This window comes from Lissotriton vulgaris, chromosome 10, assembly GCF_964263255.1.
Source record: "Lissotriton vulgaris chromosome 10, aLisVul1.2, whole genome shotgun sequence".
NCBI lineage: Eukaryota > Metazoa > Chordata > Amphibia > Caudata > Salamandridae > Lissotriton > Lissotriton vulgaris.
In genome coordinates, this window is record NC_141698.1 from 841,388,858 (window position 1) to 841,401,786 (window position 12,929).

Sequence of the window (12,929 nt, forward strand, 5' to 3'; positions counted from 1 at the left end):
CCCATTTAAACACCTTGTCTGGCATATAGTACAGATCAAATACGCTTTTAAAATGCCGGCTCTTTAGACCAGCCTTTACTAATACTTTATCAAAGATGCTTGCAAAACCATTCCCTCCATTCCTAATCTCCTTCCCGACTTGCGTTCTGTGTGTCTAGATATTCCGGGAGATGTTGCATCAACAATTCATATTTAACATCGATCCTAACTCTTTTTCCCATTCCTTCAATGAAAGGTATCAGGGTAATTACTCACATAATCTTCTGACACCTATTTAAAAAGACCAGAATCTAAAGATATTAAAAAAATTGTTACATGGGGATCCCAAGTTTCTCCTGTAGCTCAGCAAACAACATCAACATATCATTAGCTTTGAAGTCCCCCAACCATCGACTACCTTTCTGCCCCCAATCACTTACTATTGGATCTTGAAATATACCTGGGAGGCTAAGAGGCCCCCTCAGAGGTGTATAGTAGTTATTCTTAGGTAGTTTAATGTTTTTTCCTACTTGTCGCCATACTCTAAATGACCCCATCAGAACCTTACATTTTGTTTTTTATAGCAACAGATTTCAAGATTGTTAAAAAATGTCCTTTGGATTCCTCTCCCATCATGAGTTTATGAATCAAGGGGGACTCTGATGGGCCAAGCTCCTGCAAATTTCCCGGTATTAGAATGGCCATATTTTGCAGCACATATGCCCGATAGTACATGATTATATTAGGAACTCCCCATCCCCCTGATGTTTAGGCAGCGACATATACTTGGAAACTCTTCTTACCTTCCTAAACCCCCATAAAATTCTATAAGATATGCTTTCCAATTTTGTTAGTCATTTACGATCAATTTCTAAGGGCAGGGCTCTAAATAGATAATCAATTTGGGTAGAACTGTCAATTTAATCACATTTCCTCTTCCCACCAGTAAGAGATACAAATGGTTAGTCTTCTCAAATCTTGATCTATTGAAGGTCTATTTAAATTGACTAAATTGTCCAGCGCTGAGTCGATATGTACTCCCAGATATATTGCTTCGTTCACTAACTGGGAAGCAAACTGCCTAATATTGCTTGTGCATCCTATTTGCATTTTTTCCAGGTTTAGCTTATACACTGATGAGGATCCAAATGATTTAGCTATCCCCTCAATCTCTCTCAGAGCTTGTAGTGGGTTTATAGCCACTACTGCTATGTCATCCGCATATGAGAACACTCTATACTCTGTCTGTCCAGCCACTACAGGGGTGATCTGTGGGGTGGATTCGAGTTTCAGAATCAGAGGATTAATATATAGAGCAAAGAGTAATGGCGAACATGGACACCCTTGCCGCGTGCCCCGAGCAATATGGATCTCTTCAGTTTCTCTTCCCATGATTCGCAGCTTAGCTCTGGGATTTGAGTATTATGAGTTAATAGCTCTAATAAAGCCAGGACGGAAGGCATATTTCCCTAGTGCTGCCCAAAGAAATGAGAAGACACCTGGCCAAATGCCTTCTCTGCGTCTAATAAAATCAGGACCATTTCTCCCCTGATGTTACTTTTAATGTTAAACAGAGTGATCACTTTTTTAATATGGTCTGTGGTCCCCCAACCAGGGATAAAACGGTGCTGCCTTGGAGACACTAATTTTGTGATCACTTTTGTTAAACAAATTGATAAGGTTTTGGAATAGATCTTAATGTCGCAATTATTTTGTGATATCTGTCTATAAGATCCGGGCTTTAAAGGGGGCTTGTTCTTTTTTATATTACAAGCATATGGGTTTCCCCCCATGATGCTGGTATTTCCCCTTCCTGAGCTTTCCGAAAGATCGTCAACATGTCCTCCATTAATTCCTTCAGCAGTGCCTTGTAAAATTCTAAAGGAATATTATCAAGCCAAGTGGCCTTGCCAACGGCAAGAGATCCTATTGCTACCCTCAGTTCTTCCACTGATATTGGTTGCTCGAGAGTCAACTGATCCCCCATTCAATTAATTGCGACATCTCCCGGTACTCCCCTGCTGTGAACTGCCTATCTGAGTGTACAACCTATCATAAAAATCTTTAAACACTTTGATGACTTCCGAGGGACCCCCCCCCCCCATGCTCGATTTCCTCAATCCGCTCAGCTACCTCCTTTGCTAATCCGAAGGGCTAAAAGATGACCCACATTTTTTACATATTCATAGCATTCCTGTTTCCTTAGATGATTAATAGCATTCTCATGGTTAATTATCTGTTATATCTTTACTCTAACCCAGTGAGTTTCCGGATTGCTAATTTTGTGGGATATCTCCTGCATTAAGTGTTCCTCAAGGAGGGATAACTCCTTCAAGTCATCACAAATTTCCTTGCGTTTTTCCCTTTCCTAGTGTAGGGCAAAACTAATGTCTCACCCCGGGTCCCTGCCTTTAATGCATCCCACACTGTTGCCTCTTTAGTTGTGCCCTTGTTAACCTCTATAACTGGGTGGCCCACCTTCACATATGATCTAAATATTCCACAGTGCAAAGGAGTTTCCTATCGAAGGACCACTTGGATCATGGTTTACACATCCCGTCCAAGAAAAACTCGATTCTCAGGGGGTTATGATCAGATAATACCCTGGGGTGTCTCTGGATTCTAGCTTAGTTGATCAGTGCCCTAGATGCATGAAAATAATCCAGCCTGACTAATTTATTGTGAGAATGTGGGGAAAAAAATGTGTATCCGGATTTGGGGCATTGAACTTCACCCACATCATCGAGCCCATGGGTCTGCACTAGACAGGTGAGTGCCTTTAACAACATAGGTTTCCTTCATGTGGGTCTCCTGAAGGTAGATAATATCATTCTTCCAAAATTTCAGCACTGATGTCACTCTCTGCCTTTTGGCTCCATCGTTTAGCCCTACACACTAAGGGCTCGATTCCGATCCAGTAAAAAAATCCACCGTACGATTCGTATTCGTAGCCCTTTCCGTCCGAATCGTACCCGTCCGTCCGAGTCGCGTAGTACGATCTGTATTCCGTGAATCCGTCCGAATCGTCGTGATCCGTACGTATTGCAAGGCTGAGACTGTGAACCGTACGACTCGTACACACGCGGTACGACCCGACGAGTACGATCCGGACCGGGGAATCAGGACGCGATTCGTACGGTCCACGTCTGGTAAGGGCGATTCGTACGGAAAAGCGCACGATTACATACACCCCGTACAGCGCGTACCCGTTCATGATTGCAGGGGTACGGCACGTACCCCTGCGATCATGGGGTGTACGAGCCGTACCCCCATTGTACGATCGGTGTACGATCGGTGTATGAGCCGTACCCCCATTGTACGATCGGTGTACGATCGGTGTACGAGCCGTACCCCATTGTACGATCGGTGTACAAGCCGTACCCCCATTGTACGATCGGTGTACGATCGGTGTACGAGCCGTACCCCCATCGTACAATGGGGGTACGGCTCGTACACCGATCGTACATGGGGTACGGCTTTTGTACACCGATCGTACAATGGGGGTACGGCTCGTACACCGATCGTACAATGGGGGTACGGCTCGTACACCGATCGTACATGGGGTACGGCTCGTACATCGATCGTACACCGATCGTACAATGGGGGTACGGCTTGTACACCGATCGTACAATGGGGTATGGCTCGTACACCGATCGTACACCGATCGTACAATGGGGGTACGGCTCGTACCCTGATCGTGCATGGGGTACGGCTCGTACACCGATCGTACAATGGGGGTACGGCTCATACACCCCATGATCGCAGGGGTACGGCACGTACCCCTGCGATCATGGAGGGTACGCACCGTACCCGGGGGACCGTTCCGTACCTGTTTCGGCACGAACTCTGATTTTACGGCTGTTTTCAGCTCCCGTAGAAAAAGGGTCGTACGGTGCGTACCCGACACGTATCGTACTTGCTGGGTCATAAAAACCAGCCGCGAACCGTACAGATGTCACCTACAGCAGGTTCCGAGGGAGAATCGTACGGAGATTAGAGTCGTACGGTGTCTTGTACGACTCGTACGGAGTACGGCTCCTAGTACGAATCGTACTTCGTCGTACGTACGGGGGACATTGCAGGGTACGATTCGTACGGGAAAAACGCTCCGAACGGCTATTCGGAGTGTTTTTACCCGAATCGGAATCGACCAGAAAGTGTAACTATAGATACTCTTTCATCACCTATTTGGTAATTATATATCACTGCTAAAATGATTTGTACTTGCAACCTCCTTGTTCTCTCACCCGTTCCCATCTGGGCTTGCCCCCAACCTTTCTCTTTTTGCCAGAAGTCTTCCTCTTTTAGAGCTGATAACTAATAGCTGATAGCAGATCCTTATGCAATGTAGTTTCCTGCCTATTGTATTCTGAATGCACACCCCCTCTTCCACACCCCACCACTCCCACCACAGTCACCTCCTTCCCCCTTCCCCATGCACCCCCACCCCTTCACCCCCACCACCAAAAAATGGCATACGGACCATCCAGGTCCATTGTTGATGAAAGGCGTCTACCCTCCGCATCCCTTCACCCAAATCTACCAAGACCCACAATGTGAACAGCAATACCAGTGCCCACACTCTATTCCTAAAACACAAGAGAAAAAATGTAAGTAACAAAATTCATGCTTATTATACTCCACTGGTTTCCCAGAGTTTTTTCCTTTTTTTTTCTTCTTTTAGTCAAGCACTGTTTATTCCCCTCCTCCTTCAAGCTCAGTTGTGCTTCTACCTCTACTCTTGTTCCTTCCCCCTTCCTGACATTCTTTGGCCTTGATCTCTGATGTGAAAAAACTCCCTTCATTTGGAAGGGTTGAATCATCTGCCTCAGTCACCATCTTCATTCAACCATAGTGTGACAATAGTTATTGTACCTTTTCATAATACACCTGACAGACGTTTTCCAGAGGAATCAATCAGGGCTACAGCCTTCATCACAGTTTTGTCCATACATCCCAACTTAAGCACACTGTATTGAGGAGAAATTAGCTTACAAGACAGCCGTCGGCCTGAATGTCATAAATGTACACATATCTACACAATTACAGTTGGCAAAACAACCCCTCCAAAAAGGAGCAAACAACGATTTTCACACTGCAGGTCTTCTATCCCCAGATATTGTCAGAGGAGATGACTAACACCAGCCCCCATCTCTACTATGGTAACCCATGAGCTTCCATGTAACAAAACATCTGTCTACAGGCTTTGCACAGTGCAATAATAATCTACCCTAAAAGTCCAACTAGATTTTACATATTCTTTTGGCAATAAATTATTAAGGTCTAATACCTTTGCCGTAGCAATTCATAATTGACCAATCAGCCTTAGCCATTGTCTTGAAACTATATTGAGCATAAGCTTTCCCACAAGGCAAAAAGAGTTCAATGCAAGCCCTCTTTTCAATGGAAGTACACAAATTCTTCCAAAACCAAAACCCTGCAGGTGGGAAGATCAGCATGCGAATGTAACCCAAGCACTTCTTTCCAAACTACTTCTAAAAGCTCTTGTTCTGTTGATCACATAAGGTCTAGAAACAGCTGAACTTTTAAACCAGACTTAACAACCAGAGGTCTGAGACATTCATGCTAATTATTCGCATGTATTAAAACTAAAAACGTTGTCTTGTAAACAGAGAAAACAAAGCATTTTCGATTGTTCAATGCATTTGTATGTATTCCTTTTTTATATGGTAGCATGCAACCTGCAGGCAGAAGAAAATGAGAAACAGGCAAATCTGAACACTGTGGAAGGACTGTTTCTTTCTAGCACTTGGATATCATGCAAATCATTTGATGAGTAATTTACCTCTCCACTCATTGAGACACAATCCTCTTGCCTGTTGTTGTGGTGGGATGGTTCACCTCGCAGCCACCTGGTATATGTTACAGGAACCCCGTCACTCCATTCAAACAACATTTGAGTTTTAAGGTCATTCAGTCCAAGCCATAGCTCATCTGTTGGCTCTGTAAATGGATACAACATCTGCATTAGCAAGCTGGTATATGTGACTGTTCCATATGTGTTATGAAGAATATTCACCTGTAGTGTATCTGTGCTTACAAGACAGACATTTACCTCACCCTTCCCGTGACCTGAGTGCCAAACTGTGAATAGTTGGTATCCTGGTTTTTAATTTTGGCTGCAGTCTCACAACAATCTAGCATCTGTATGAAGGCCTAGGCCTGCCCTTTGGCATGAGAGATCTTGGTTAGATAGTAGGCTGCTGTCCCTGTCATGATTTTAGAATGACGCGTGGTAGTGGCAGCATATTGTGTTTAGTGAATCAGCAGTTCTAATCTGTGTCACAGGAGTAGAGGCCTGCTTTACCACTCGTGTAAAGTTCATCTACTACATGATATCCAAGGGTCTAGGACTAGCTTCCCTTTAAATGTTTGTTTATATGTGTGTGTTATCTGTGTTGTGTATACATCAGCATAATGCAGTCTGTTCGTGAGAAAGACTAATCCAGCCCTGATGAGAGTGCGACAATTGATTTAACCGGCACTTGAAACGCATCGGCAGACAAAGGAACTCAACTCCTTGGTTAAATACTGCAAATACACCCCCTTGTGTCCCTGATATTTCAGAGGATTTGATTTATCCCAAATATAAGGGTGCTAGTTGTCTATTTTATCATTGTGGATGACAACTTTGTATTTTATATTGTGTATATATTGATTGTTCTTTGTGACATTTCATTCGTTTGTATTGATATTTGATTATTATGAGTTTATTTGTAATTGTATGTCAAAACACATTTTCACGTTGTTCATTTTCACTGTGTAAGTACTAATGTGGTATTTTGTTTAGTTGACTATGTGTTCTTTTTGTGATCAAAGATATTAATTTGAAAAATGATGAAATAAAAGGCAGAAATTACTGCTAAGGTAAACGTATTCGTTTTCGTTCATCTTACTTCATATGAATAAGTGTTGTGAAGTCACTAGAGGCTTAGGTAATTTTTTTCTTATGTAGTGGCGGTGGAGAGAGCACCGCCCGCCACAATGCTATGAATGCAGGATGTGCCCGCCACTGTGGCGGGCACATCCTAATACCCCCCACGGGACCCCCGCCCTAATGGCGGGCGGTCCCGAATTCCGACAGGATAGCGGGCGGACAAAGTCCGCCCGTCATCCTAATGAGCCCCTTAGTATCTATTTTTCAGAGTGTGAATGGCCCTTTAGGTTAAGCCAGCCTTTTGTTTCTCTTCCCAAGCTCAGAATGCTCACACTTCTTTGTGCCTCTATTGTGTATGCACCAAACTTTAAATGTCCTTACTGTGAGGACCATCAATCCACACAAACGCTGAATCTAGAAGACAGCCAGGGACAGACACACCTTTGAGGCGGGTAATCTCAGGAACCACACTTGGAAAGGGCAGTTGCAGCAGAAGGACATACGCTAAGCAGACGCCCACCATATACATTAAAAAGGTAAAAGAACCGTGCCAGCAAAGTAGTCCCTAGTGGGCGTGTCTGCGTTGTGCTGTGGGAGTTTGCTGTGGGCGTGACAAACGCTGGGGGCGTGTGGTACTTTCCGCCCTTCATGCCATGTCTCATATTGTGTGCTAATCCCACCCTGCTCCATTTAAATACCCCTGCACTCCATAATCATAACCCACCCTTACTCCATAAAATACCCCAACACCCTTAAACACTATTCCATCTTAACCCTAGAAATATACCCTGTACCCCAAAACCCAAACCTATCCCTAAACCCTAAAAATACCCCTGTACCCCAAAACCCAAACCTAGCCCTGAACCCTATAAATACCCCTGTACCCCAAAACCCAAACCTAGCCCTGAACCCTTAAAATACCCCTGTACCCCAAAACCCAAACCTACCCCTGAACCCTAAAAATACCCCTGTAGCCCAAAACCCAAACCTAGCCCTGAACCCTAAAAATAACCCTGTACCCCAAAACCCAAACCTACCCCTGAACCCTAAAATACCCCTGTACCCCAAAACCCAAACCTAGCCCTGAACCCTAAAAATACCCCTGTACCCCAAAACCCAAACCTAGCCCTGAACCCTAAAAATACCCCTGTACCCCAAAACCCAACCTACCCCTGAACCCTAAAAATAACCCTATACCCCAAAACCCAAACCTAGCCCTGAACCCTAAAACTACCCCTGTACCCATAACCCAAAACTATATCTGAACCCTTAAAATACCAAAACACCCCAAAACACATACCTCAGTACCCCAAAACATATACCCCTATAACCATACTTACCTTATCCAAACATAAAAAAACATGCTTTTACCATTCATGCATTTACAACGAATTTCGTTGTAAATGTATGCGTGGTAAAAGCATATAAAATGTAATGCTGTGCGTTATAATGGCATTGCGGAGTCATAGTACTTTCGTAATGAAAGTATGCGGAGTGATGGTATGCGGAAAGAAAGTTGTGGAATAATGGGTGTTTACCCTCACCCGGTAAGTACATTGGTGGGACGGCGGCCCACATCTCCTGCAACAAACTCATATTTTTTCACCACCCACTTGAAAAATGCACAAGTCTCTCTCATTGATGTCCAGCACCAACATACACTTTTAGACACACCTACCGCCAAAGTTCTAGAATTGCGAACTTTATAGTTGGTGAGCTACGTTTGAATCTCGGCCTCAGCTCAACATCCTGTGATTCCAGGCAAATCGCTTTGTCTCCCCGTGCCTACCACAAATGAATGTGTTCTTCTGTAATGTAAATTGTGCTCATGCCATGTTGTCAAGTTCGCGCTACATAATATTGCAAGGAAAAATAAAGTAGGGAAACTCGAGTTCACACACTACTGAACGCGCACTCTTAAGTGCATCAGCAGTGCACTGTGAATCGGAGTGTTTCACAGTCCGTCACAGATAAGAAATGCTATGAAAACGAAATCCTACAAAACAATATACTACTGGCCGGCAGCAATTCATACCCGGACAACGTCGGGACGGGCTGCTAGTCAGTTATAAACGAGTACAGACAGGGAATACACATCCTGGTCTTCTTTATCTATATAAAAAGTGAAAGCGGATGAACCACTTGTGGTTCCAATTCCAAGTTCTCTTTAACCAAAGAAGAGGGTGCTCTGCAGAGTACACAGCAGACTGGTGTGCAATCACAGCTGGTGGCTGCCTGGCAGCATCCAGCTTCTTGCAGGTTAGTGAACTGCAGACTGACCTACAGGATAAAGCTGCCTCCCTGACCTGAAATGCCTGGAAGCTTATTTATTGGAGAAGAAGAGGGAAAGAGTTAGCCACTTAGGCAGAAGGTCGTGGCTACCAGGGTGCGGAAGATACAGTGAACGCTGGATCTGTGAGTCTGCCTGTTCAGGAGAGACTGAACAGAGAGTACCAGGCATGCTACTGAACTCAAGCAATGTCTCTCTTACCTGCTGAACCCTCTGCTGTGGCAGTGTCCTCAAGCATGCCCAAAGTGCACTGTGCCTATGTGATCCCGAAGAGTCAGGACCATGGCAATGCAGAAGTATGCCTGAGTGAGCTGCGCCACTGTGACCCTCAACATGGCCATTGTCTTCACACTGTCCTGAAGTGCACCACCGAAGATGACTGTGCACCCGCAATTCTAAAGCATGCCTGAGCAGACCGCCCAGTCTGATTATGACCATTGTGCCCCAAAGAAGACTAAGCCACTGTGTCACCATAAAGAGTGGACCTGGAACCACCTGAGATGGTCCAACGGAACCCCTGTGAACTTTCACTGTGCCCAAATCACTCCATACCCGTAAGAGAGCCTGTTGAAAACCAGTCCCAGATAGCGTCTCAGCAGCTGCCACGTCCTGGACTAGAGAAAGGGTGCCGCTACACTCAGCCTGCAGAGGATTGTCCACGAAGAGGAAGACGAGACTGGACGCCTGGTGCAGGCCGACCACGGCTGGCAAAGGACCGAAAGACTCATATTGGTGAGATCGACATTGGCAATAGCAACTATATAACTGAGCACATGAACTTTGAATGACACTGCACTGCACTTGTGCTTTACCTGCCACACCATCCTTACCCAGAGTTGAGAGGATGCTGGGGCGGACCTTAAATTCTGAATACAGTGGCCCTTGACTGTGGATTAGTGTCTGTATATTATTGCGTTTGTTTTTGAGTGTATTAACAATTCTTTCTAAAAAGAAACGCACTGGGTAGGAGGGGTTATACTTAGCCTAGTTTGCAGAGTTAACGGAGCCATAGTTGGGCCCCAGTCCCACCTTTGCGGCCCTCTAGCCCTTCAGGCCCTATATGCCCCAGAGCAAGGACTGAAAATCCGGCAGACATTTTGCATGTTAAACATGGCAAAAATGGCTTGAAAAAATGATATATGGATTTGATAAGTAGCACATATTTTCAGAAATGGAAGCTGGTTCTGTAGTCGAGCCCACCGGCTAGAGATTAGCTAGCAGCCGCCAGCGGTTAGCAAAGGCAGCCAGGCTACAGAGGACAGAAGGTGGGGAATATGAAGGACATGCGAAGGGGGAAAATGTGCAGGGCCACTGTGGCTCAAGTAGGGGGAGTTATCGGAGCAAGGTCATGCACAAAATGAAGTCACCCACTGCAATGACCAGGCCTGTTTTGGCATTGAGGGAGAAGGACAATGCAATGAATATAGTTACTGATCATGGAGATAAAGGCATTAAAGGAGGCAAGGCCAGGGCAAGAAAATGGGCAGGAGACATCTGTACCCATAGGGACCAGGAGGAAAGGGGCATGGCGGATGAACCCTCACTAAAGAATTCATAAGGGAAGAGGAGTGGCACAAGGCCCCTGGAGGAAATACAAAGTGGCGGGTGGCACAAGAAAAGTAGACAGCAAGGTTGGAAGGGGACGGAAAGAGGAAAGGGGCAGAAGGGGTAGCAATAAATCAAATGCAGAAGGTTCAGCGAAGGGTTATTAGAGTGTTCAGAAATGGGATGGCGCTCTACAGGTAGTGGTCAAAGGGTAAGTGTGAGGTCTAGGTGGTTGGTGCCTCTTGATCAGAGATAACCCTGGTCTCTGAGAAAGGAAGGGGGAGAGGAGCTCTCCCTCCTGTGAAATGCAAGGAAGTCAAGCGCACACAAACTATATTCGTTGATTGAGATCGTTTTCAGTTCTTGGAAAGGATAAGATCACACTCAAATGTTATTGCGTTGTGTGTTTTTTATTAGTCTGATGAAAAGTTATGGTATGTATGTATGTATGTATGTATGAATGTGTGTTCTTATATAGACCTATACAGACACAACGTCTCAGTTAGTTAACAACTGACACCAACTGAGACCTGAGATGGGCTTAAAAGGATAAAGTTTAAAAAATCGGAACACGTGCCATAAAATATATCTTGTGCCGCGCCCTAAAAATCCCTAAGACGCCTCTGATGAACATTGTCTATATGTTTGTAAACACTCACGGTATCCAAGCTGAGAAACAACAAAGCTGTGCTCTTCAACATGGCGGACGCTCGCCAGATCGCCTCCTTCTTTCCGGCAGGCAGACATGGCTTCATCCCAGGGTTTAGGATCCCTGTACAACCTGTAACAGCGACCAGCATAGGGCAACCACACATCTGGGCACTTGACGGGCACATCACTCACTGAAATGTATAAAACCATAAAGTATTAAAACAAATTCAAGTTAGCCTAGGTACATTTCTGTTTCTTTCTGTTAAAATAACAATTTACACAGGCAAATCACAAAATAAGTGTTTGGTTGTTGTCCAAACATTATCTGGACTATTGTTAGGGATACTTCAACTTCAGGTTAATGAGGAGTGCGTGTGTGAATTGCTGACCCTGAAAAACAAACTGATATTATTGTTTTAATATGCAAACACTGACAGGTAAAAAAAGAAAGAAAAAAAACGTATTAGAGAGGCTAAAAACCCTTGCATGTACTTTATCTACTCTCACACCATATATAGCCACTAAACGCCCACGCAGGCAAGCTAAATACCCTTTAGGCCTACCCTTGGAACATCTTTGGAAATAAAGGTTGACTTCAAAACTAACTTTAAGGGCGGTGCCCTGGCTGCATTCATTAACAGTTTAAGAAGTAATACATGCAAGATAATGAACATTGCTAAGTTAAAACCAAGTCTTTCTTATAACAGTAAACCAATGAAATAACGATTAGAAGTTGGTAAAAATAAAACGGAGAAAACTTGGGGCTGTATCATAATGCCATTTTCTGCTGTGCGTTAGTGCAGATGGGGTCTGTATGCTTTTTTTTTTTACGTCTTCATCGCAAATATTAGCTTAAAAAATCTCTGAGTGAAAGTATATTTTGCTGATAGAGCTTCTGCCCCTTTGTGTTTCCCACCTCTGCTGTCTTTAGACTCTCCAAAAGGAAATAAAACAAAAAGTAATCCCCTTCTGTGCCAGGGAGTACTATTTTTTTTTTTAATGTATTTATAAGATTTATTGAGCGTACAAATACACATAGGTGTCTCGGCGCTATGAACTGTGCTAGCAGGGAAACAGTGACTATTGATTAAAGAACCAGGTTTTTATTTGCTTCCTGAATGTGAGTAAGGACGGACTTGTCTTAATATGGGGCATAAGACTGTTCCAAAGTTTGGTAGTGGAAACTAAGAAAGATCTGTAATCCGATGAGGATGCGCGGTACCATCAGGAGGTTTGCTGAAGAAGAGCGTAAACTTCTAGAGGGGGTATAGGGGCAAGTGATTTTTTTTAAAACTCATGCCCGGAGGTATGCATTGCTTTAAAAGCGAGGCACAGAGCTTTGAACTTGGCTCTGTTTCTAACAGGTAGCCAATGAAGCTGTTGAATAATGTTGGAGATTGGTTTGAATTTTGGGGTACCTGTGAGCAGTCTAGCTGCTGCATTCTGCACCAATTGCAACTTGTTTAAAGCTCTTTCCTGAGCATTACTGAAAAGCCTGTTACAGTAGTCGATCCTAGACATGACTAAAGTACTGATAAGGGTCTTAGCTGCAGAGGAGGGAAGGTA

General features: G+C 44.3%; 1 protein-coding gene across 1 annotated transcript in view; it reads right to left on the reverse strand.

The window, feature by feature from the left end:
• The window catches only part of LOC147688870 (macrophage mannose receptor 1-like), a 758,166-nt gene that overhangs the window by 558,531 nt on the left and 186,706 nt on the right, over positions 1 to 12,929 (reverse strand). Inside the window, exons 7-8 of the mRNA XM_086941771.1 lie at positions 11,372 to 11,554; positions 5,786 to 5,943 (exon numbers count right to left, since the gene is read on the reverse strand). Coding sequence (XP_086797897.1) covers positions 5,786 to 5,943; positions 11,372 to 11,554 — 341 coding nt within the window. The remainder of the gene's footprint in view (positions 1 to 5,785; positions 5,944 to 11,371; positions 11,555 to 12,929) is intronic.